The sequence below is a fragment of the Ursus maritimus genome, unplaced genomic scaffold, assembly GCF_017311325.1.
Source record: "Ursus maritimus isolate PB19 unplaced genomic scaffold, ASM1731132v1 scaffold_14, whole genome shotgun sequence".
Classification (NCBI taxonomy): Eukaryota; Metazoa; Chordata; class Mammalia; order Carnivora; family Ursidae; genus Ursus; species Ursus maritimus.
The window spans coordinates 31,603,681-31,630,303 of record NW_024423786.1 but is presented as its reverse complement, the minus strand read 5'-3'; the positions used below and the strand labels follow the sequence as shown (position 1 = coordinate 31,630,303).

The following is a 26,623-nucleotide window of genomic DNA, read 5'->3' as shown; positions in this document are numbered from 1 at the left end:
GCTAAGGAAGGACCCCGCTGAGGTGATGGCATGTAGATGGAGCCCTGAATGACAGGAGGAAGCTGCTATCTAGGGTCTTTTCTAGAGTGAGGGAACTCCAAGCAGAGGAGCCCTCTCGTGCAAAGCTCTGCTAGTGGCACCTGGAGCGTCCAGGTAAAAGGGACACGACCACGGTGTTTGATGCACAGACAGCAGGGTGCACAGTGATCTGAAACACCGTCTGGGTGTGGGCATTCAGGGTAAGGGGCACTACTGGATCCTAAAAGCAGTGGGCAACCTTTGGGAGGTTTTCCATGGGGCCATGCTTGGCTCCAGTTTAGGTGTAATACCACTACTCCGGTTGCTGAGTGGAGAATGGACTGTAGGGGCCCAAGGAGCAGAGAAAGCAGGTGGGACGCTATGGTATGTATCCAGGTAGGGGGTGATGGCAATGTGGGCTGGGATTGCAGCAGTGCAGCGTGGCTGGATCTGGCATATGCTTTGGTTGGAGGGAGCACCAGCACAACTTGCTGAGGAGGGACACGGAATGGGTCAGGGTGAGGAAGCAGGGAGCACTCTTGGTTTCTGCCTTGAGTAAAAGCGGGATGATGGTGGCATTTTCTGAGATGGAGAAGAGTGAAGAATAAACAGATTTGTGTAGAGGGAGAGAAAACCAAGTTGTTGTGAATGCTTGGATTTGAGATCCAAGTGGGTATCTGTCAAGTTGGCAGCTTGGATAGATGAGTCTGGAATTCAGGACTGGACATAGAACTTTCAGAGTTATTATAAAATAGAAGGTATTGGAAACTATTATTAAATAGCTTGTATAAATAATACATATTATATTATGTATTAAAGATTAGGGCCATTTTAATGGTTATCAGTATCTAGGGATCTCTGGTTGGCAGGGAGTAGAACATGCATGGAAATTAGATTTAAACTCTATCCAAACAAGAGCCTCTCATAAAAACACAGCGTTATCCTGCTTATGAGTAAAGAAATAACACTGTCATCCTATTTTCTGGAAAGGAAAGGGTAATTCTTGCAAAGATATAGGGAAAAAATTGACATTTAACTGGTTAACATTCAGGATGAAGACTTTCACTTTTCAGTGTTTTCTGGGCATACTTCTACTCTCCCTCCCTCAGCTCCTACCCAAGCCAGGCCAGCTGAACAGCACCAGGAGGAGAGAGAACACGATGCCACCCTGCCTTCCCGGGAACCCAGAGCTCAAACAGCAATGGCGGTCACGGAGCGTGAACCGGACTGGGGGCTCTGAGTATGGAGGAGCACAGCGCGCAGATGAGCAGGTGTGAATTGCTGGGGAGGAGAGTATGAAATGAGAGGCAGCAATATGGACAGCTTTTGTTAGGCTAATGAGAGAAATGATGAAAGTAAAAACTGGTGCCTTTGATTTTCTAAACAGATCATTAAGATGTAGCAAAAATACAGATAATCGAAAACAACAATAACACAACATTTAGAGAAACTCTTTGCACAGCTAATCAGGAAACCCTCTGTTGTGTTTTGGTCTGAAGGAGGAGTATTTGTTAAAAATCTGACTTGTTTTAAAATTATCCAAACTTAATCATTTGGGGAGAAACATGACATGCAAGTTCTGCATTTAATTTTATTTATACATTTTCTCTCTTTTGTGTTGGTGGGGGAAAAAAAAGCTTACGCAATAGAGAAGGCCATCAGGCTGAGTCCTGACAACTGGGGAGAAAAGAAAAATGAAGCCACGGTGATCAGTCCAGAGCAGTACTTGTAGGTTACGATGACAGGACAGTTGCCTCAGTCAGGCCGGCTGAGCCAGCGTGAACCGGGGTTGGTGGTTATTAATCACTTGTCAAAGTCTGCAGGGCTTTATCATCTAATTATAGTTATAAGTATGTTTATATCACACAAACATGCAGCAAAACTGCAAAGGATGCAAGCCTTCCCACAATCAGTGGTGACATTTGAAAAATCTACAGATAAGCGATAAATCATAAAGCAAACATTTCAGAAAACCATGCCATTCATTACTGTTTGGGCATTTGGGATTATTTTCTCTAGTGTTTATTTCCATAAACATTTAGAACTTTACAGAGCCTCTGACGACCTTCCCTCCTCCCCCTAATTTTCCAATGAGTTGTAAAAATAGCAAGTATAATCACCATTTGAAATGAAAGACTGGTTATCGACTCCATCCATATGAACAGACAACCAGAATGTAATCACAGCTTATTTTATAAAACCCATTTCCGAACAAAAATATCCTGAGCTGTTCTGAAGAATCTACATAAACGCATAAATGGATGTGCCTAAGGGACAGCTCTAAACCCCACAAACCAATAGATGGCATTTTCAAAGAAATGACTTAAGGCTGCAAACAGCATCCATTTTGCTCCATTTGGCAGCACGTAAGTTTACATGCTAGGAGACATTTCTCAACAGGAATGAACTGTGAAATTGTTTCCTCCTACCCAACACACCTCTAAATTGTATTAGATTATGTTAGCCATTTCTGCACCTTGTCATAGAGGCTGTCAGTGCTCCAAGAGGCAGCGTGGGTGGACACTGGAAGCAAGGGCCCCGGAATCTGAGACGCTGCCGAAATATCAGTCAGCATGTTACACAAAAATAATAAGAACTATCAGACCCATGCTTAACATTGTGAAGGGAAATGGCTTTGTTGCAAATCTAGACACCAGGGGATATGATGAAGTGAACCATGTGGATTTCAATTCCTAGACTGTAAACTTCTCAGGAAATGATTACCATTGTTTCCACCTCCATCCAATGTCAAGCATCGCCCTGTGAGTGCAAGTGGATTCTTTGACTCTGCAGAAAACAATCTATGAATATATGCTGTGTTTTAGCTGTTGGCATCCTAGAGTCAACCCTTCAAGACCCAAATTTGCCTGCTTTGTGAATTGCATGCTATCTTAAACTTTAATCATAAACACATAAAACTAAGAAGGTAATTATGTTGCAGAAAGAAAAATCTTCCCAGAGCAAAATGTAAATGAAAGACTTTGGGGATATTGGTTGTTCTGTGACATTAATTAAGCTAATTGAATACTGACTCTCTAAATATATATGTGTGTGTGGGCATGAGTATGGGCACAAGTATGGGTAGGAGTATGAGTGCGGGTACAAGTCTTAGTTCTTTGGAGTAGCTGTAGATTTTTCACTGAGGATAATGTGGCCACTTCCGTTCCCACAGGGCACCAGCGTGCTCTCTCAATGGACCTGCAAGCACACGTGTCCTCATCCTCATCATGTCTGTATTACTCTGATCACAAAAACACTTAATTCAGGAAATCAAGAGACTACCTGCCTCTTATGTGTTGTTCAGAGCCTCCACAGGCAGAACCTTCAACCCAAAATTCAGGTTAGATGCTTGTTTATCCAAGCGGTAGACTTAGAGACTTATCTTTTCATTTCTTAAATTTTTTTCATTATTCATTATCAGTATCTTTTAAATTTAAATTTAATTTTAGAGTTCTGTGTTTTAGGGTCTAGGTATGGGATATTTGTAAGAAATAGAATAAATACAAATCTTAAAAGAATCATAGTTTTCAACTTTAAGTTAACTTACATGTATTACATGATTCAATTTATCCCATTTTTATATGATGATCTATGCTGACCTCTTAACTTTATCATTGTCTTTATTTATGGTCCAATAATGTCTTTCCGCCAGTTCTTTCAAGCTGCTGGATTTATGAAGCCAAGAGCCAAACCACATAATCTGCAAGTTTTCTGAATGGCTAAATAATAATTTTCTAGGAAACTGGGTGGATAACCTGGTGGCAAATGGGATAGACAGCATTTTATTTTTTGCTTTGGAATTTGCCTTTTTACTTTATTGTGTAAAAATGTAAATTAATTTTCCCTAAAATGAATGAACATTTAATTGGCTAAATAAAATATGCTGTCTGGTTGGTGAATTTTCTTATATTCTCTCTTTGGGAACCAAATATTAAAAGAGATATTTAAAGTTACATAGTACTACACCAAGGGGCGCCTGGGTGGCACAGTCGTTAAGCGTCTGCCTTCGGCTCAGGGCGTGATCCCGGCGTTCTGGGATCGAGCCCCACATCAGGCTCCTCTGCTATGAGCCTGCTTCTTCCTCTCCCACTCCCCCTGCCTGTGTTCCCTCTCTCGCTGGCTGTCTCTCTCTATCAAATAAATAAATAAAATCTTAAAAAAAAGTTACATAGTACTACATCTAAATATTAATTAATTAATCCAACATTATGAGGTATGTTTTCTATGTAGGCAGTGTTCTCTCTGATGGTGGAACTAGGTTTCATATGTAAAATCCATTAGTCTCATCAAAGTCGCAGAATCACGAAGCTGGAAGTGACGAGAGAGCATGTAACTCAAATCCTTTCCTTTACACATGAGGGTGTTCATATTATTGGTGAGGTCTGGACAGGTTGAGAGGCTTGTCTGAGATCAGATACTGGGTTAGTACCAGAATTAGGATGGGAATTGGGTCCTCTTTCTCCTTTTATTAAAAAAAAGCCTCCACTTTCTAACATATCTGAACTATCATATTCATTTGTTTGGATTACAAATACTGACTTTGTTATAATTTGGACCAAAGCTGGATTTCCAGTTACCTTAAAAGTTTACTCATACACAGATAAAAAGAGTTTATGAACTGAAAGATTGTAAGAGACATATTTACATGTCAAGAGAAAACTGATTTTAAGGATGTTAAAACACCATTTTATATACTCTGAAATTACAAACTCAATTTTGAACTCCTTACTACATGTATGTATAATAGTGGCAATTCCCCCTACTAGATAACATGAAAGAATGACCAGATCATGTGTAAAGACCAGGAACACTTAGAAGTGATTATTAATTAAGCACATTTACTCTACCTCTGTCAATATTCTGGGCCCCATTAAAGTCCTGTAAACCATGTAGGTGGTCTCCTGGCAGCCATGTTAGTTTTACATGGGTTGGTTGGCTGTTCATTGCTGACTGGACCAAAAGGGGACACTTGGCTCAAGTTAGGCCAATCACATTCTCTCTCCTAGAAAGTAGGAATTGGGATTCAGACATAGCCTGTCAGCTTGGCATGTACTTTGAACTGCAATACATAAACTCAAGAGCTGTCAGACAGCCATATGTGACTGGAAACAGAAAGCTGGTGCTTAGAGAGAAGAATGGAACAGACAGGAAGAAGCAAGCAGAGATGGAGTGAGGATAATGCCTGGCTGCCTCTCAGCATTCTGGTTCTGTTCCCTTCCTAAGTCCTGGCTGCCCTTGTGTTCCAGGGGACAGTCCTGGTTTCTTTTTTATTTTATTTTTCTTTTTTATTTTTATTTAAATTCAATTAACCAACATATAGCACATCATTAGTTTCAGATGTACAGTTCAATAATTCATCAGTTGCGTGTAACACAGTGCTCATCACATCACACAACCTCCTTAATGCCCATCACCCAATTACCCCATCCTCCCACCCACCTCCCCTCCAGCAGCCCTCAGTTTATTTCCTAGACTTAAGAGTCTCTCGTGGTTTGTCTCCCTCTCCAGTTATGACTTTCCATTCTGTTTTTCCTCCCTTCCCGCACGGTCCTCTGCCCTGTTTCTTATATTCCACATATGAGTGAAACTGTATGATAACTGTCTTTCTCTGATTGACTTATTTAGCTCAGCATATATCCTCCAGTTCCATCCACGCTGATGTAAATGGTAAGTATTCACCCTTTCTGATCAGCCCTGTATTCTTATTTAACAAATCCTTCCTGTCTCTGTCTATCTGTCTCTCTTTTAAGACTAAGTTGTTTTTGATATGTTCAACTATAATTCAGACATTGTGTAATAAATATCACACTCTTATGGGCGCCTGGGTGGCTCAGTTGGTTAAGCGTCTGACTTTGGCTCAGGTCATGATACCGGGGTCCTGGGGTTGAGCCCCATGTGGAGCTCCCTGCTCAAATGGGGAGCCTGCTTCTCTCTGCCCCTCCCCCTGCTCATGCTCTCTCTGTCTCTCTCTGAAATAAATAAATAAAATCTTAAAAAAAAATAAGTATCACACTCTAGAGCCAGAGCTACAATATTACCACTGATGTTTTGGTCCATTTTATGGGACAATCCACAGTACAGGTGAGAGAGCTGAACAATGAGATGCATTACAATAACTAAGATCCTGCAGATGGAGCTCAAGATGGACTGATTTTTAATAAATTCCTACTATTTAAAAAATATTAATAAAATGATACTGATCTGTGCTGATAAACAAATTTACTTTTTAGAAAACCATATAATTCTACAACTATTTCAAAACACAAATTCCAATTTGCCTGTCTTTAGTGAGCCTAAGATAATGAGATTTTTTCTATATTGACAAATGACTCATAATGCCAATGATATTTTTGAAATAATGAAATAATTTTGGGATTAACTTTTGAAATTTTGAAAAAAGAGAATGGCCTTTAACTGATATGAGCTATCTTGATAAATTTAAAGGGACCAGATAATGCCAAAAAATTCATGCCTAAAATGTACTAAACATCACATACTGATTAAAGTGAAATATCTATGCAAATAGAATAATACAGAATAAATGAACACTTAAAGAGAGCTTGCTGTGTGCCAGAAACTGTGCTATGAATTTTTCATGTATTCATTCATATGATTATCCCAAAAGAGCAGGGGGTAATATTATGCCTGGATGACCCAAGTGAAATGGCTTGCTCAAAGTCCGAAAGCTAGCAAAGGGCAGAGGAGCCATTTAAACCTAGGTAGACTGTTCACCACCACATCCCAGTAGTCTAAATAAGAAAAGTAGATTAAAGCAAGCCTTCTAGAGAAAAGAACTTTGGAAGCTCTTTGGAAGTTTTGGAAAACAATTTCCTGACACCAAGAAAAATGCACAATCTTTTAAATAATTAAAAGAAAAGAAAAAAGATATTTAGCTTATTAATGATTCTTACCGGGGGTTAGAAGGAGAAGGTGGATTCATTTCTTTCTGATAGTGACGACCCTGGTTGACAGGCTGTAAAAGACAAAAGGTTTGTGAGGTACTAATCCGGGTAATGTTCTTTACATAGACTTTACCATGCACTCTCATTGGTGTCATTTTTTCCTGAGGAACAATCTGCAAGAAGGGGCTGTTTATTTCACTGAAGACCTACAGGCTGTTTGGGAGATCCAGCGAACAACAAGGTGGTACACATGAGAAAAACCAGGTTATTTGAATGGCCAGTCACTGCACAACATAGCATCTATGGTGCAATGAAGGTTCATGCGTGGACGCTTCCTCCTTGTGGAGTTTTTACGCTGCTAACATTCATTGATATTTCCACCTACAGTAAAATAAAAGATATCTCACGGAGCTAGTGCTGCACAGCAGTTATCAGCAATAACTCAGAGACCCAGAGATAAGGATTATATATTTATATCTCCACATTAGGAAGTTTGCAAGGATAACTTGCACTTTCGCTAATGGAATTACACATGTAAATCTTAGGTCAAAGTGGTCATTCCCCAAGTGCATAATAAAACCTCAAGCATTAATCAGTGAATTGAAAAAAATGGTGCCCGGACCTAACAAAAATGTGGGATCTCAACTTTTCCCTCCGCGAGGAACATTGAACTTACTATTTCAAAATACCGCTAGACAACTACATCCCAAAATAAGCTTTAAACTCTTGCCTCCAACAGAATTTGATGTTTTTCCTTTGTTCTATAAAGGGAGAAAATTCCATTATATCTGATAGAAATTCTCTTTTTGAATACAGCTGGCAGTATTTTTCTTATGTGGTTAACAGCCATGTAATTCTAACGTGAAAATCATTTTTAACATTCTCATTTTATTACAAGTTGGAATTTGGTATACATTTTTGAATTGCATTTGAAGGATTTCCATTACTTCCTAACCCAACAGGGCTCGTGTTAAGCTCTTCTCACCCATAATGTGGTCCTACAGTGCTGACTCTAACAGAGAGAAACAGTATGGCAAAGGCACCTATACATATAGACCACATAGTCCTTATTTTTCACATAGTCCTTATTTTAATGGCTCCTAAAATATTAAAGATGTGAGTCATGGGAATCCTTTAGAGTAAACTGTCTTCCTCTATAAATAATCTCTTGGAAGTGTTCCTTTAATTTAAATCAAACACCCTGTCTGATAATCACAGTCACTTAGCCTGGCTCTCTGTGATGCACCATGAATTTAAATGTACTCAGATACTTTGGTAATTGAACCGGTATCAATGCATCACCATTTCAGTAATAAGAAACAACAGCTGGGAGAACAGTGGAAGGAAAAACTTGTCATAAGACATATTTGATCTCACTGGAGAAATAAGACTTCCAGCAATTTGCAAGTGAAATTTAGTTTTATGATTTAGGCTTTATTATTTCACAGCAAAAAGGAATTAGCAAGCAAAGGGCTTAACGGGTTCTTTAGAGCATCTCACACTGGTGCAGAAATACTCCCGATAATATGTTCATCGGTATTCGCCCAGTAGTTCAGCTGAACTCAGGACTCCAGTGAACGGGCCTCCGCCGATTTGCTTCCAGAGGCATTTCCATAACTCTCTACGCATCACAGTTCTGGTATTCAGCAAATTTCCATTTTCTTAATTTTACACCATTAATTCTATTTACACCTGTCTCCAACCCCCTCATTCCAAATGACTCACTCCATCCTCTGGAGAATAGAAATGTCTATAGAATCCTGTCTCATTTGTGACTCAGCTCTCAGAGTACACAGACTGACCCTTTCTGCATTTGCTCCTGTCTGTATAAAACCGATCTGGTGATGCAAATAGTAAAAAAGAACACAGTCGACAAAAGATTCACATTTATAGTGGTTTCTAAGTGTTAGAAAACAACAACAAAGAATAACCAGTGAAAATGTTTTGAAATAGTAAAGAGTGCTAACATGAGGGAACAGAAAAGTAAAGGAAAAAAATCCCGTTTAAAACAACTGTAGGGTAGTGGAACTCAGTCTGAACACCCAATTCCTTAACTTAATTTTTAGTATTGAAAACTAATTATCGAGTTGGTACCCCCAAATCTTTTATTCAATAACTCACTTCCAATTTAACGATGGCATACCATGGCAGAGCATTCTGACTGCCACACATAACTGCTATACATGGCCTTAGACGCCCCACCTGCGAGGTACTCAGTCGGGGAAGGACACAAGTCTTGTTTTGGAGTGGATACCATACAAAACTGGGTGGCCCTAATTCCCTTTCTCTGTACATGTCTCCTAATTTCATAATCAGACTCCGGGACAGGAAGGGACCATGGCAATGACGCAGCTAAAAAACTCCTTTAAGGTATTTCAGCTGCCCTAACTTTGCTTTGATGCTTTGGAAGGGCAAAGCTTTCACTTGGATGAGGTCTTTTTATTTTCCTAGATCCAAATCAGAATGAACGAGAATGTGCCTAATGGTTCCTAAGAGCTCTCTGAACATGGTGGGGTGGGCTTGGGGGGAACATGATGGGCAGTCTGAAGCCAGATGCCCCCATCCACAAACGGAAACAGATCTGTTTCGATACACACGCAGCAGTAAACCTACTTGTACTAATCCTAGGCAGGCAATATCCTACGAAAGCACCAGGTAAAAAAGAATAAAATCAGTTTTTTGACTTTGGAATTCATCCGTATTCAGGGAATATCCTAAGAAGCAGCAAAAGAAGAGCAACCAATACCTACAGATAACTATGGCAATAATCATAGCGCTGGCTGACATTTAATCAGCACGTACTCTGTTAAATCCTTGCTAGATATTATCTCATTTGTTCCTCACAGCAATTCTGTGAAACAGATAGGATTAACAACTCCATCTAACAGGAGAGGAAATTCAGACACTGGGTGTTAACCCAAGGTCATGCCAGCCAGGAAACAGGGGAGCCAGAGTTCAAACCCAGGTCACCACAGTTTACCCTCTTAGCCATTAGGTGGTAGTGCTTAATCAGCTCAGAGGTTCACCTATAGGGGTGAATACCAACGTTTTTGAAAACATACATGACAAACTCGGTTCAGGTTATGACAGCAAAAAAAAAAAAAAAAAAAAAAAAAGTGGCCTGAAATATTTATTTGAAATCTATAAAATGACCTCTTCACTATAAATTACATTCACCTGATTTCATTCTTCTGACATGTCACTATATATTTAAAATTAAAGAAGGTAAGTTTTGCCACATTGCTAAATTTGGGACAAACGTAAGGTATGATAGATAATACTTTGAGAACGAGGAACGCTTATTTCATGGGGTGACTTTCATAGTCACTAAACGGAACAACTCACACATTTCAGTAATACATTGACTCTACTATCAGTTTTCATATATCATTTCTATAGTGGTGTACGAACAGCTGCTCATCTGATTTATCTGCCGCTTAGCACAATCAACTACTTACCTTTTTAGTTCAGGAGAATTAAAAGAAAACTCATTACACCCAAAGACAGCTGAGAAGTTAATGAATCTGTAGATCAGAACAAATTAAGACCTATTAACTATAAAGAGCCTGAAATGCCAATATATAATATATTGGACACGTAGCAGCCAGCAATCATCACGTAAAACGCTGATACGCTGATGAGCAAAGAAAGGGAACAGATCCTAGAAACTGAGGACCTTGTCCTTTTGGTGGCGCTGTTGCTATGCACTAGTGTCAGGAAAACGGAACTCCTAAAATCGGCCACTGAGAACAAGAAGTTTTGCTTTTCCATGATCAAGCTGCTAGAAATTTGGGGGTGAGGGAGAGAAGTGAAGCTAAATAAAAGAACAGGAGATAAGATAATCCTGCCACGTTAAAAGGTAAAGACAATATTTTCATGGTGTTATGTAAAACCTATGAAAATGGCAAAAATGTTGCAAGGTTAATCGAGACCATAAATAACTTTTCTGAGAACCTCACCATATGCTTGTAATTTTATTAAGTGCATTTTGCCTTGTTTTTCTCCAAATATTATGCTCTGCAATGTGCTATGTTGATGGATGCATGCGATGAACATTTTTTTTTTTAAAAACAAGCTGAGGAGACTTACATGCTTGATATTAGATTACGGGAATTCTTAACTTGAAGGAATGATGGTTTTAGGGTTTCAGCTTACAAACAGCATGCACATGAGGCACGCTCTTCTTGAATCTCAGGTAGAGGCAGGACAGAGAAATAATGAAATACTGATATAATAAAATAACGAAAGAGCTTATTTGTAAAGCTCTGAGGGGATAAGTCTGGATTTCAGTGGTTAAGCTCACATGAAAACAAGCACAACAGAGCCTCTAGCTCTCCTTACAGCCTTCAGTAGTCACAAAAAGGGGAAATATCCTAGAAATCTTTTCTGATCACTCAAGTGGCCCTTTGAGGAGAATTACTTCGGGGGAGCAGTAGGTAACAGCTCTGAGCTTACTCTGCTAGGCACTGGGCACATGCATCTCCTGCACGCATTCAGTTCTTACCGTGCCAATACGAGGAAGGCCTTTTACGATTCCCATTTTATAGGCCATCGTGCCAGTAAATGGCAGAGCTGGGATTTGAGCTCAGGTTGGCTGAAGCAGAGTCTAGATTCTTTTGGGCACTGCAAAAAGCTGTTTCTATTAATAGCTACTCTTTTTCCTTAAAAAGAAACCATAAACACACACACACACCAGACATGGTTTTATGCTATTGTCAGTCAAAAGCCCTCACCAAAATAAAATTCACTCAAGAATCCATTATAAGCAACTCCTAGTTCCCTTCCTAAGGCTGCCTAGAGCTGAGTTTTTGAATAAATCTCATGAGGGCTACTCCTAACAGAAACCCTCCAAAATTGATTACTTGTAGCCTGGTTTCCAGAGAAGTTGTAAAGTATTGTTTTAATTGAATTTGGTTCTAAGTTAGAAACTTTGAAAAATTTGTCTGTCAAAGGCCAATGGATTTCTCAGTAGGCTTGATTTATTTAGCAAGAGATGCCTACAAAAGCCAATTTGCTATGAGAAATATGGTTACATTTAATTACACTTTTAAATGACTAATTTATTATATCTAAACACCTTTTAAACAGTACATATTACTCTGAACGGTACAGATGCTGAGGAAAGCTGAGGAATCAGAGCTTGTAGTAAACACAATAGATTTTGCTAAAGACTCTTCATTTTACTCTGCATGGGCTTTCTGGTTTCAGATGGCAGCGTGTGTGAAGTCATTAGGTAAAGATGCTAAATTGAATGTGACCTGCTTAAATCTCCTTTTTAAACAATTGGTCATCAAGCCCTGTCCAGAGAGAGATTTTTCCTTTGTCTGTATATTTAATATCCATTTAGCAAGTCTTGAATGTAATATATTACCTACATCGTTCAGGGTTTATTTAAACAAAGCAAAGCTGATGTTTATTTTGGAATTTTGATGAGAACTACCTTATTGTAGAGTGAAAAAGGAATCTTTTTAATATTACTGATTGATTCATTCTGTCGATGACTAACAGCCAGTGACTGAGTGTGACCTCATGCCAGGCACTGTGCTCAGCATGGTACCGCCATCAGGGAGCTCACAACCAGGCATGGGGCACATTGCTAACAATGGCTCCCTGATGTGGTAAATGCTAACTTTGAGACTGAAGATAACGGGAACCCGCAGAAGGAAGAAATAATTCTGTGCAGGGTGGTGGAGCGCCAGAGAGGGTTTCACGAAGCAGCGACATTTGAGTTGGGCCTCGGAGAACAATGGAGTGTTCCAGGTAGAGAAGCGGGACGGAGGGTCTCCCAGGCTGAGGGAAGAGCATGATGAGCAATGACATGACTGACATGATCTGGACACAGGGCATGGCAGTGACGGGCATGGTGCGTGCTGTAGCTGGAGTATGGGGGCCTTCTGTGTGTACGTTGGTTAGGGGTGGGTAGTGATGGTAAGACAAGCAAAGACTCATTTCAAGTTCTGTTCAAGGTGATGGAGAAGCAAGGACACCAAGAGGAGGTTATCCTGTTCAAGGAGAGACTCCACCCCCGCCTCCATAGATTTAATTCTGTTCCTTTTCAGAACTTGGAATTCCTTTCCCCCTCTTTCCACATGGTGAGCTTACACTCATTCTCGAACTCTGGCTTAACTGTAGCCTTCTCTGTGAAAGTATCCCTGAAACCAGCAGTAGAACCAACTGTTTCTCTGACGTGGGCCTCTCTTCTACGATCTATTATGGAACTCTTCTTTCTGTCATCACTCAGTGCCCTGACTTACAGTGAGATGTTGACTCTCCGCCTCTCTCCAATATGGTGAACATCTCAAGGCCAGGTCAAGCTTTATTTGTATCCCAGGCAGAGATCACAGCATACTGTACCGCTCAAAAACAAAAGCAAAAAACCAAATATGTGGAATGAATTAATGTGAGACAGATAAACCAGGCTGAGGTGAGAGTTAAACAGTACCCCAGCTGGTCTTAAGGGTTGCTTCAAGTTAACACACTCCTTACTTGCTTACTGAAGGCCCTTGATCTGTAACAGAACTAAATTACTTTCTTTGAGATTTGCAGACCACCGGCCTTGAGGAGTGAAGGACCAGAAATTTCCCAGGCCGCAAAGGCCAGCAAGTCTGCTGGAAGCCACCTTGGCTTTCTGAGGAGCTCAGTAATTTTGTAGCAAGATGTTGTTCTTTTTCAGGTCACACAAATGATTTTACCTACCTCCCTTTGCGTTATCTGCAGACCTCACCCTCCTTTGCGGGACTGCATGACCAAGATATGTTGCAGGCCACTATACTCCCTTTGCTATTTACTGCCTTAAACCCCTTGAAAAACCCCTGGGCCAGGCAGAAACCTCCGAGGTGGCCTTTGGACAAGAGTCCACCTTCTCCCCAGGTGGTTGGCCTCCTGAATAAAACTCAAACTCCTTTCCAATCCAAACTCGTTTGTTGAGTAACAATCTTTCAGGTGACAGGCAGCTGAACTTGGGTTAGGGAACAAGAGTGTCATCGAGATATTCCTGGCTCTAGTGGCAGAAGGGAAGGTCTGTCTCTCACAATGAGGCTTAGAGAAGGGCTACAGTAGGCTATGTATGGAGAGATCATCACTTACAAGGTACAAGGATGTGTGCAGAGTGCATTCAGGAAGTTATAACTTGGATAGAAGCATGGAGTGAAAGGTGAGGAACAGTGAGAGATGAGCAGGGGGAGAGGAGCAGGCCTCAGATCATGGGGGGCCCTGTATGCCAAACCAAAGAGCCAATGGGAACTAGGAAAGGCTTTATGCAGGGAAGAGGTAAGATTAGATCTGGGCTTTAGGAAGATCACTAGTGTGAATAATAATGATAATAATAATGACAACCTTAATTTACTAAATGCATATTATGTCTCAGATATAGTGCCAAGTGCTTTACAAGGTCACAGCTTGGATTTGAACCTTGGCCATTTGACCTCAGAGCAGATGTTCCTCATCATCAGGTGCTTGGATGGGAGGTACAGAGGTACCGGGAGACTACTGAGGGAATGTGGATGAAAAATAAAGTGCCAAGGCTATGGTGTTAGGTAGGGAGGAATAAAATCTTGAGGATTCTTAGGATTTGGAAATGAAGAGGTGGGAGAAGTGGAGATGTCCTCCAAATTTCTGGTGGAGTGCCACCGTGGATGGCAGCACCATTGAGATACACGAAAAGCAGGATACCATTGTGATAAATAAAGTTAGGAGTTCGTTCATTTCTTCTTTTTCACTCTCCCTGCACAACTTCTAAAGAGAAAGGCATGAGCTCTCAGAAAGACTACAATGGTTCTTGTAAATTGATCTATTTAAACTCTATATGAGCAACAAGATGCAGAGTTCATTAAGAAATGCAATTTTCCATTTGGTGATAGCTCCAATATTGAAATAGACTGAATTTGATGCAATAATAAACATATCTTATGAATACCAAAGGTGGGCTTTTCAATTATTTTCGTTGTCTGAAAAGTAGACTGTTTTCAGTTTCTCATTTGGTCAAATGGAGGGGTTATTACGTTCATTACTAATGGTGTTATTTTTGGCTGTATACTTTTAGAGGAGAGTAGTTATTGTGCATGAGAACTTTAGTCCTTGCCAGCACAGGACGGTGATGAGAACATAGTATCCAGGGCAACCAAGAGCTCAGCCTTTTCAGTCCATAAATAATCATTCCTCAGTTTGCCCTTTGTAATGTTGGTCTCCAAGCTACTTCATGACAGAATGAGCTTGTTCAGGAGGCCACTGTTCTCTTTCTTACTTTCCGTTTAATTGACTGCTGAGGAATATTTTATAAGAAAGGCAATATTTCAATTTCACTGTAAATTGTATTGGCAAAAATCTGCAACTTACTCTTATGTTCTTAGACCTGGCTATAAGGGTACTCTGAGTGACCAGCACACAAGGGTACTTTTGTTGGATGGGTAGATACTCTTTGGCACCAAGGCTGCTTGAGGCCTTATACATGCTTGGTCATTTAGTTTAATGAAAAACTAAGGCAAGAGAAGCCTGGAGGGTGGGCAAAGTAGGGATAAAAAACACTCATGAAAACATCCTTCTTCCCCTACATCTCCTTAGAGCCAATCTGAATTCCTCCTCCATGAAGATGTGTATGTACTCTCCAGAGCAGAAATGTCACCATCCACTGGATATCCATGGCACCCATTTGACAAATTAAGTCACACATTGAGAAGTCACCCTATCATGGTGGCTAGGAGCTCAGACTCAGGAGTCATGCCAAGCTAAGTCTGAATCACTCAAGAGTCTCAGTGTTCTCATCTGGAACAGCGCTTACCACATACCACAGCAGTAAGGACTGAGTTAGATAACACATGGAAGGCCTGGTGCCAGTGCCTCTGAGATTGCTAACATCTACAAAGACGCTGGAGACTTGGAAAAAAAAATTTTCTTGGAAAGAAAATTGGAAAATTAATAAATATTTAATTAGATACTTAAAATACACGTTATCCACTGTCAACTACACTTGAATTCAGCTTTTACATAATTTCATATAAATATAAATCAAAGTTACTTAATTTTATATTTCCCTTCAAAAATTATATAGTAAAAAAGTAATATTTACTGTTGGATGAAAGCGTATTTTAATATGTTTGATTTGATGTTGAATGTGGCCTTATAGGTAAATATAAGTAAATTATAAGTAAATTTCCTTGGGCCTATGAAGGTCTTAACATGTCTCTAGGTGCTTAAAGAAATAGTAGCTTTAATTACCACTATTGAAATACTGCTTTTACTATTCTGCCTTATGACATTTTTAAAGCTGCTTAGGACTGTTCTATTAGCGTTTCTGCTTTGTCTTTCCAATTCAGTCATAAGATCCCCAAGGCCAGAAGTGGGGAAAACAGACTGAGTCAAAAAACTGGGCTCTGCTCTGGGCTCCACCACTGACCAGGTGTGGAAACTTGGGCCCCGGAGAGTTTACTTCCTTCACCTGAAAGACAGGAAGACTTTGACCTGATCCACCTCCTCTGCTGGTCCACAGTGAGGACGATGGGCCATATTTAAAAGTGCTTTAACTGTATAAACATACAGGAAAAGGTAAGCTGCTGAACCGTCTGCAGTGCCTACCATGGCCGTCAAACACAGGGAGGAGCAAATATCATTTTGTTCATTCATTTAACAAATACTGAGCCCTCTCTATGTGCCAGGCCTGTGCTAGGAGCTGCGGATGCAGTGAGAGACCCAGAATTGACAGTAAAATGATTCTTTTTTGCTTTCAATGTATGTTTGGACATATCACCACACAATGAGCATACATTATCTGAAGGTAAGTAAGACAGTTTAAGAAAAGACAATGCCCTCAGGCCTAAAATACTATTTCAGAATGGGCTCTGAATATTTCTTTATTTTATTTTATTTTTAAGTAATCTCTATACCCAACGTAGGGCTTGAACTTACAACCGCACGATCAAGAGCTGCCTGCTCTACTGACTGGGCCGGTCAGGTGCTTCTGAATGGGCTCTGAATATTTTTCATGGGCAGTGTTCTCATGTTGGCCCTAGTTTTCCCAGGCAAGGCTGGGCTGTGTTAGAGAGAAGTTTGCTCCTCGTTAAGGTATTAGTACACAAAGACCCAGAGCCCTGGACTCACAGGTGGCAGGCAGGAATTCCAGGTGGTGGTGTCGTCACTGCTGGTACTAATGCTGACGTTACAGTTGTCAACCTGGGATGCACTGAGGCCGTGGGAAGCCCCCGTGTCCTCCAGTTCTTCATTTTGTTGCCGCCGCAGGCTTGCCAGCATTTGCAACTCAGATTCACTCATTTGGCTGGGCTGATAATTTCTCCAGTCATATTCCTGATCAAGAGAGAAAAAAGTGACAGAGCAAAGGGTCACATGCCTGTTCTTAATTTATAGATGACCAGCACATGCTACTCTACAGCCTTAACCCCTTCGGTGGCTCTCCTCCACTCCCCGAGGCCCCAATCCTTAACGTGCCCTGATACAATGCCTGCCTCACCTGCTGCACCTTGTCTTTCTGCTCCTGGCATATCAGCCACACTGTCGCTCATTAAAGTCCTCAAGAGCATCAAGCTTGTGTGTGCCTTAGTGCTAGCCCGTGAGGTCCATGTGCTGGCTAACTCCTAGGTGCCCTTTAGATTCCACACTGTGTCATCTCCCAGGGAAGCCTTTTCTGACAATCACAAACTGGGGCAGCCCCTTCACTAAGTGCTCTCCTGGAATCAGAAGGTGTTCATTTCTAGCATTCATCACAGTTGCAGTTACATCATGGTTTTTGGCATTTGCAGGTGGTCTACAAGCTCTACAAAGGCAAACACAATGACCACCTTACACTCACTGTATTTCCCCTGTCTGGTGCTTCACCAGTATTTGACTAAACAAAAATTCAAAAAGCTTTTTTTTTTTTTTTAAAGATTTTATTTATTTATTTGACAGAGATAGAGACAGCCAGCAAGAGAGGGAACACAAGCAGGGGGAGTGGGAGAGGAAGAAGCAGGCCCATAGCGGAGGAGCCTGATGTGGGGCTCGATCCCATAACGCTGGGATCACGCCCTGAGCCGAAGGCAGACGCTTAACCGCTGTGCCACCCAGGCGCCCCCAAAAGTTTTTTTAAAAAGAAAAATCACTTTCCATTTAAAAGTCCAGTTTCAAAATACTGATGAATTTCATCACCGTGAACATTATGACCAAATACATTCAACTTGCAGTAAGATTGAAAACGACTAATGCTGATAAAAGCCATCAAGTAAAATTTAATCTTAAAATGGGAACATGTAAGTTCTGAAAGCCAGAAAGACCTCACAGCTATAATAAACACTTCCACTGATATGGACTTTACTATACATGTAATCTGTCAGGCATTTTTCCCCCCAGGAATACTACTACAAATCTTTAGAGGCTAATGTAAATATTCTTTCAATGTACAGGGAAGAAACTGTCATATGGAATTTTCAAATCCTTCTCTTTCTCTGTGATCTAAACCAAGTTTGATAGCAAAGTTAATTTCAACATCGGTGAAATGTTAGTATCACATTTGAGTAGTGATTTACATCCAGGACTGCCATATAACTTAAAAACAATCTTGAAATTTTCTTATCCATTTGCAAACATTGGTTGTGCTCAAAAAGGTTTGTTTCATGGGGCCCCTGGGTGGCCTAGTCGGTTAAGCATCTGACTCTTGATTTCAGCTCAGGTCGTGATCTCAGGGCTGTGCATCGAGCCTTGCATTGGGCTCCATGCTGGGCATGGAACCTGCTTGGGATTCTCTCTCTCCCTCCCCACCCTCCACCTCCCTCTGTTAAAAAAAAAAAAAAAGGTTTGTTTCATGACACACTAGAATCTTTTAGATATTCAAATCTCTACACTTACTTTCTCAGAGGACCCTTTGAGACAGCTACTGCCTTCTCTTCTTTTCTGCCTCATAGGGAAGAAAAGAAGAAAAGTTAAGAAAATATAATTAAAAAAAAAAGTCTTGGTGTGTCTGTGAAGTTTTAAATAAACCACTATCATTATCATAGTTTGGGGATTATCAAAGCTTGTGATCTAATAATGTAATGTAGAGATTTTCTGGAAAGTTGCTGGTGGAAACTCATTTAAGTTTTACAACTCATGGCTCCAGCAGCCTGGCACTCTGAGAGGTTATACAATCTCTAATAGGAGATTTCATTAGTATTTAATATGTTTTGAGAGTTCCTGGGACAAAACAGATATCACAAGAAGAACAAAACTTGTATTTCAATGAAAGACATTAAAAAAAAAGAAAACTAGCACTAATTTAAGTTCAGAAGAAATAGTTGGGGGAGCAGTAAACACAAGAAAAGATGCTTGACATCATTGTCATTAGAGAAATACATATCAGCACCTCAGTGAAATCCCATTCACAACCACTAGGACTGTTATACAAAAGTTCGACAGCAACAAGGGTTGGTGAGGATGTCAAGAGATTGGAATCCTCACACATTGCTGGAGGGAATGTAAAATGGTGCCACCACTTTGGAAAACAGTGCGGTGGTTCCTCGAAATGTTAAACATCAGTCATGCAAACCAGCAACTCACTCCTAGGTATATACCCAAGAGAACTGAAAACACATGTTCATACAAAACCTTGAACACAAATGTTCACAGCAGCACTATTTGTAACAGCCAATAGGTGGAAACAACCAAATGTCCATCAACTGATGGATAGATATTTGTTTATCCATACAATGGAACGTAATTTGCCCATGAAGAGTCACAAAGTACTGACACATGTTACAACATGGATGAACCTTGAAAACATGCTAAGTGAAAGAAGCCGTAGACAAAGGTCACAGATTGTATGATCCCACTTATATGAAATGTCCAGGATGCGCAAATCCATAGAGACAGAAAGCAGATTGGTGGTTGCCCAGGGTGGAGAGAGCAGAAATGGGGGTGCAGCCAGTGGTGTGTAGTTTCTCTGGGGGGGGGTGATGCGAATGTTCTGAAATTAGATTGTTGCAGTATTCGGTGAATATACTAAAAACTGAACTGTACTCTTAAAAAGCTGAATTTTATGGTATATAAGTTATAGCTCAATAAAAACAAGGTAGTTCAGTTATCAGATGTGAAAATAAGACTAGCAGCTTGACTTTGGGCTCAGCGGTGAACAGTGACTTGCTGGGCTTCGCTTCAGTTTTTCTGTCAAGAAATGGAATGAAGTGTTCCAATGTGTCACCTGGGCATGTCATTTGGCTCGTTGTTGCCAACACACTTTTATAATGAGAAAGGAAATCTTATTTTCATTTTCACAATTTTTCTTGAGAAAGCTTTAATCTGTACTCAGTATGATTAGTTCATCCATTCATTTTATGTGTTTAATCCACAACCCTGTATCGTGCCTCAGGTACAACCCTAGGTGTTAGGACAGAAAACAGAGAACGCGCAGTGGTTAAGCCAGAAAGCTCTGAGTCTGGGCCCTCGTCCCACCAGTTATCAGCTGGATGTGACTGGGCAAATTACCTAACCTTTCCATGCCTCAGTTTCTTCATCTGTAAAATGGGACCATAGTATAACCCTCACATGATTTTCGATGGGCTAAATGAAATAATGCATGCAAAATGCTTAGCCTAGAACCTGACAAACAGCTATATGAAGGGTCTCCAAGCTTCTGATATGTCCCTCCATGCAAAAAAGTTTGAGCATGTGCCCTCTAATATATGTTTGTTTATAAATTAAACACATGTATAACTATATTAAACCAGTGTAGCTACTATAAAACATACAGAAAAACAGAAATTAAAATGGTTGAACTTAAAAAAATGGAAATAGTTTCAACATTTTCTTCCTCAAGCCCAATGGATGGTTTTTGGTGCACACCTCCTTGGGTGAGTACATCCCTCTTAGGAGGAGCACTGAGTTGGTCATCAGTACATGTGCTCCCTGTTATTATTGTTCTTTCTTCTCATTTTCTCTGTTCCCCACCCCCACCCCTCATAGTCTCTCATCTATTCTGTACTATGCCAGGACTGCGAGTATAAAGAAAATAAGACAACCCTCTGTCCTTGTGGATCTCACAGTCGAGAAAGGGAGACAAACAGGCATTATAAATCAGAGTATACGTTGTACCCTGATCAATACTACAACACAGATACATCTAAGATGCTTGAGGAACGCAGCACGGCCCTGACTAACTGCCCCTCAGATTTGGAAGACGCCTCGCAGGAGTCCAAGGTGGCATTGGATAGTCATTAAATTTGTTGACAAAGGGAATAAGTGGCCTTCAGAGGGAGTGAACTCTCTCCACCACTAGAAGTACTGAAGCAGAGGCTGGAGGAATGGCGACTGCCAGGAATATGGCAGTCATCTGTAGTGGCGGAAATGCACTGATTGGTTCACTTATTAGTTTACTCTACAAATACTTACTGAGACCCTATTATGGGCCAGGAACTGTTGATGCTAAGTCTGCTCAGAACTCTGAATTTCCACGAATTTACTTCCTACAACAGTGAAATGTACTCTGACAACAGGTGAAAATGAGCAGAAAGAAGCGACTTTCTCCAGGGTCATGAATAGAGAAACTGGTGGCAGAGACAGGTAATTAACTTAGTCCCCCAATACGTTCTTGATCTGTAATCTCTTAAACCATTTCAAAATCACCAGAAAGGCTAAATCACTTGAATTATATATTTTTCAAAAGAAGGCTTGCAAGAAAGTCTTGACATGAAAGGGGACTCTAGCACAAGATGGCATCTAACTAAGTTATACAACTTGTGAGAGGCAAGTGTCTTATCTAATTCTATCTCTAAAAGGCTCAAAATGTTATGTATGATCCAATTTTGTCTCAAAATATCCTTGTAGGTAAGAAGGGAGACATTATCAGTTGGATTTGTTTTAGGAAGGAGGTAATGGGCTCAAGGTTATACAGTTCAGCTGTGTTCAGATTCCCAGGTAAGTCCTTCCCTCATGAAGCCAGTTGAGCCACTCATTTTCTTTGATCTTCAGACATTTTTACAAAACTTTTAAATTATGTTATGTTAGTCACCATACAGTACATCCCAAGTTTTTGATGTAAAGTTCCATGATTCATTACTTGCGTATAACACCCAGTGCACCATGCAATATGTGCCCTCCTTAATACCCATCACCAGCCTATCCCCATCCCCCACCCCCTCCCCTCTGAAGCCCTCAGTTTGTTTCCCAGAGTCCATAGTCTCTCATGGTTCTTCAGACATTTTTAGAAGCCTAACACAGTGAAGTCACAAAGACAAGTGAGATGTGGCCCCGCTTTCACAGGCCTTACCATCTAATAGAGCAATCAAGAGCTAGAAAGAAATGAGCATAAAATAAGGTAGCATAGGGGGTGCTTGGGTGGCTCAGTTGGTTATGTGTCTGACTCTTAATATCAGCTCAGGTCCTGATCTCAGGATTGTGAGTTCAAGCCCTGTGCTGGGCTCCACATTGGGTATGAAGTCTACTTAAAAAAAAAGGTAGCATATTACTTGGATATAGTACTAGTTAATCACACAGAGTCCTGATCATGATTAAAGAGGAAAATGGATAATTCCAGCAAAATGATAAAACACAACAAACAAAAGTAACCTTACAACTTGATGCCCTTTGCCTAATCCCTCTTCTCAAGGTATTAAGGCAGAATAGCTTAATCCATCAAACATGTGCCTATAGAATGTTGTGAGCCTTAGATAGGAACTGGTTTTACTGAACCATTCTAAGGTTAAGTTCACAATGGTGGTGTAGAGCCAAAATGAGACACGGCCACGGGTTAATAAGATCAGGTGAAGAAACTCATTCCATTCTATATGGATGGGAGAGTAATAAAATTGGGAGGAAATTGGGCTGTTATTTTCATTCTGTAACCTATAAAATCCTTGAGACTCTTTCTGAATCAGGTTTGCGTTGTAACAGTGCCTGACACCCACAGCACAGGGGACACCATGTAAAAAAACTCTTAATAAAGGTCTACCGAACTATCCCTGACTCTTTGTATTCTTTTAAGTAACACCAAGATACAGAAACTGCTACTACAAAGGGGATGGTGGGTGTTAGAACAGAACATAATATAAAAGGCATGTGAGGAAAGGGAGATATACCAAATAGTCTGGCATTTCAGAAAAGAGAGAGGTCACCTCTTGTAGGATCAGTCAAGCTTCACGGAGGAGATGGTCTCTAAGCTGAACCGTGAAGGATAAGAAGGGTGATATGACAGCATATTCTAACCATCAGGCAGAACAACATGGGACAAGCTAGAAGTATGGAGCTTACACTCATAGAAAGAATTACGTAGACTACAACTACTAATACATACTGCTTCAGAAATGAAATCAGCAGTAGAGTTCCCAAATAACAAGGCTGGAAATACCTAGAATTTAGAATTTATTTATTTATTTACTTTAAAGATTTTATTTATTTATTTGAGGGAGAGAGAGAACACAGAGGAAGAGTGAGAGGGAGAAGTAGACTCTCTGCTGAGCAGAGAGCCTGATGTGAGGCTCGATCCCAGGACCTTGAGATCATGACCTGAGCCGAAGGCAGATGCTTAACTGACTGAGCCACCCAGGTCCCCCGGAAATGCTTAGAATTTAATCTAAACCTTTTAAGACCAAATAGCTTCAACTTCCCTAGCCAAGTCTTAATAAAAATCTATCAAAAGTTATATTCTTATTGGATCATATGATATCTCTATTTTTTATTTTTTGAGGAATCTCCATACTGTTTTCTACCCAAAGAAAACAAAAACATTAATTTGAAAAGATATATACACCCCTATCTTTATTGCAGTATTATTTACCATAGCAAAATATGGAAGCAGCCCAAGTGTCCATCGGCAGACAAATGGATAAAAATGTGGTACACACACATACACAGGAATATTAGCCATAAAAAAGAATGAAACAACATGGATGGATCTAGAGGGTATTAGGCTAAGTTAAATAAGTCAGACAGAGAAAGACAAATACCGTATGATGACACTTATATGTGGAATCTGAAAAAGAAAACAAACAGACTCTTAAATAAGGAGAATAAACTGGTGGTTGCCAGAAGGGAGGTGGATGGGGGCATGGGGGAAATAGGTGAAGCAGTTTAAGAGGTATGAACTACTAGTCATAAAATAAGTAAGTCATGGAGATGAAAAGTACAGCATGGTAAATATAGTCAATAATAATAATATTTATGGTGACAGATGGTGACTATGTTTACCATGGTGAGCGTTTAGTAATGTATAGAACTGTCAAAACTCGCTATACACCTGAAACTAATATATTGTATGCCAACCATACTTCAGTAACAAGTTTAAACAAAAGAAATAAAAAAGACATATTCTTAGTAGCTCCCATCAACAGAATGGATAAATAAGTGGTGTGACAGTCACACAGCAGGACACTATACAGCAGTGAAATAAGTTACATATTGAATCTCATAAAAGAAATGCTAAGTGAGAGAAACTCAGTACAAGAGGGTATATATGGGTAAAACTAGTCTTGGGTATTTTGGCAGAACTTGTGAAGGGACAGTGGCAGGAAGGGATACTGACAGGGAGCACAATGGGGCTCCTGGGGCACTGGCATTGTTCTCTTTCTTGATCTGGATGATGGTCACATGGATTTGTTTAATTGGTGAAAATTCATCAAAGCATATGTTTATGATATGTGTACTTTTCCATGACAAAAATGACAAAGAAGTCTAAGACTCAAAAAAGATTTCCTAGGAGGTATATTAGCTGTTAATCACCGGCACTTCACTCTGGACTGCCTTAGTAGGGGCAAAAAAGGCATTTTGTAAATGCTGGGGAGTCAATATCACTGCTAGTTTCAAATTTGTATTATTAAGAGTTTTGAAGCTGTAATTAGAAAGTTTCGTAAGTTTTTCTGAACTCCAACATCATAGCAAGAAAAGTAGCAGAAGTCCATTTTCCAAAGCTAATTTTAAATCTCAACTGGCATTTTAATATGAAGATTAATCTTCTCTATTGCTATTTGCAGACAGCAAAAGTATTGCTACATTGACATTTTAAATATGAGCTGATGGTAAATTAGCGTTCCAGGGCTTCTTCACCAACTAGCACCCCTTGAAGACTTGTTTCAAATTCCTGAGCACATATCCCATAAGAGAATTGGCCCTGATTCGCTGGGGACGCAGGCCCATGGAAGAGAAGAATGAAGAGAAGACAGAAATCTCAGGCATGAGCCTCAAGTGACACATGCTTGAGGAAATAACTCATTCACAATGTATGAGGGCTATCAGCATATCTCTTCACCATGCAAAGAGGTAATCGAAATGTAAAGACCAAGCCACAGTACAACTTGAAAAACTTTGCTACACTGAAGGTGTCAACTTAACACAGCAGAAATCAGGAGGCAGGCTGTTAGACGGAAACAACTGGTCGGAATCTAGATTGTGTTTTACATCAATGGCATTCATGTTGACCAAGGCTTAACCAGACCCAGTGCCACCTCCGAGATGTCTGTCACAAACCTTTTGGCTTGTAACCCGGAGACACTTCACAACCTGACTCAATTCACACTTCATCATCTCTGCATACTAACCCCTGAAGAATGTCTCAGGTAGAGAATTCTTGGGTAGTTTAAATCCAATAGTGGCAAAAGTAGCTTTCTATCTCATAGATGTGGTGCTCTCTTTTGGAGGGGAGGAGGACAGAAGTATGTTTTTTACAAAAGATTCTTATATCGATGTGCTGTATTTGTAAAGAACACCCTTTTCATCCATGACTTCCACACAATATATTTCCGTACATTTTGTCTCGGTAGTCAGCCTGCTAATTTTCAGAAAGAATTCACCGACAACCACAGCTGAACTCTTAATTAACTTTAAAGTGAGTTGATAAACAATTTGTAATTTCTCAGCACCTATCTACTGAATTCAGGGTACTTCTTGAGTTTAACAGTCAACGATAGACTAGAAGGAATCTAGTAACACCAAATGCAACAGGTTTTATATCATATTTAAGGATATGCCTTGTATATGGGGTAAGCACAGTAGTCATTCAATACATGGTAGTTTAAAATATTATTTAAAGAACCAGGAAGAAAACGATTATTGTACCTGCTTACAGGAATGAAAATAGCAGAGGTAAGCCAACTGATGTTTCTGGAGTGGGAAGATGATAACCTTAAATTCAGATTGTTTTAGAACGTAAACAGTTTGGTTGTACTATAGTAATGGCAGATATACCAACAAACGTGCGTGCTTTTGCATATTAAAATACTGTGAAGTGTGGCACCTGGGTGGCTCAATAGGTTAAGCATCTGCCTTCAGCTCAGGGCGTGATCCTGGGTCCTAGGATTGAGCCCCACACTGGGCTCCCTGCTCAGCAGGGAGTCTGCTTCTCTTTCTCCTTCTGTCTCCCCCTACCCCCACAGAGCATGTGCTCTCTCTCAAATAAATTAAAAAAAAAAAAATTCCTGTGAAGCTTAAAGAGGCAATAGAAGTTAAGTTGCCACATGATCACAGATTTTTTTTGAGAGAGAGAGCACGTGTGCTGGAGAGTGGGTTGGGGGTGGAAGGGTGGGAGGGGCAAAAGGAGAAGGAGAGAGAGAATCCCAAGCGGGCTCCATGCTGAGGCTTGATCTCACGACACTGAGATCATGACCTGAGGTGAAATCAAGAGTCAGACGCCTAACTGACTAAGCCGCCCACATGCCCCAATCACGGAAGTTTTTCAGTGACCTATAATTGCGGGCGGTGGTCCAGGGCAGTGGAAGGTGAAGCAGCTCTTCTGGCCAAAACTCTTGGGTTTGACACTCTGC

General features: G+C 40.4%; 1 protein-coding gene across 13 annotated transcripts in view; it reads right to left on the bottom strand.

Moving 5' to 3' along the window:
* CFAP20DC (CFAP20 domain containing) overlaps positions 1-26,623 on the bottom strand; it is a 235,926-nt gene that overhangs the window by 41,524 nt on the left and 167,779 nt on the right. For 8 of the 13 annotated variants that reach the window (XM_040628608.1, XM_040628613.1, XM_040628612.1 and 5 more), the window contains 3 exons: positions 18,750-18,794; positions 17,013-17,216; positions 6,930-6,991 (listed from right to left, as the gene is read on the bottom strand). In XM_040628608.1, the coding sequence (XP_040484542.1) occupies positions 6,930-6,991; positions 17,013-17,216; positions 18,750-18,794 (311 nt within the window). The remainder of the gene's footprint in view (positions 1-6,929; positions 6,992-17,012; positions 17,217-18,749; positions 18,795-26,623) is intronic. The other 5 variants (XM_040628610.1, XM_040628611.1, XM_040628617.1 and 2 more) reach the window with 1 other exon arrangement.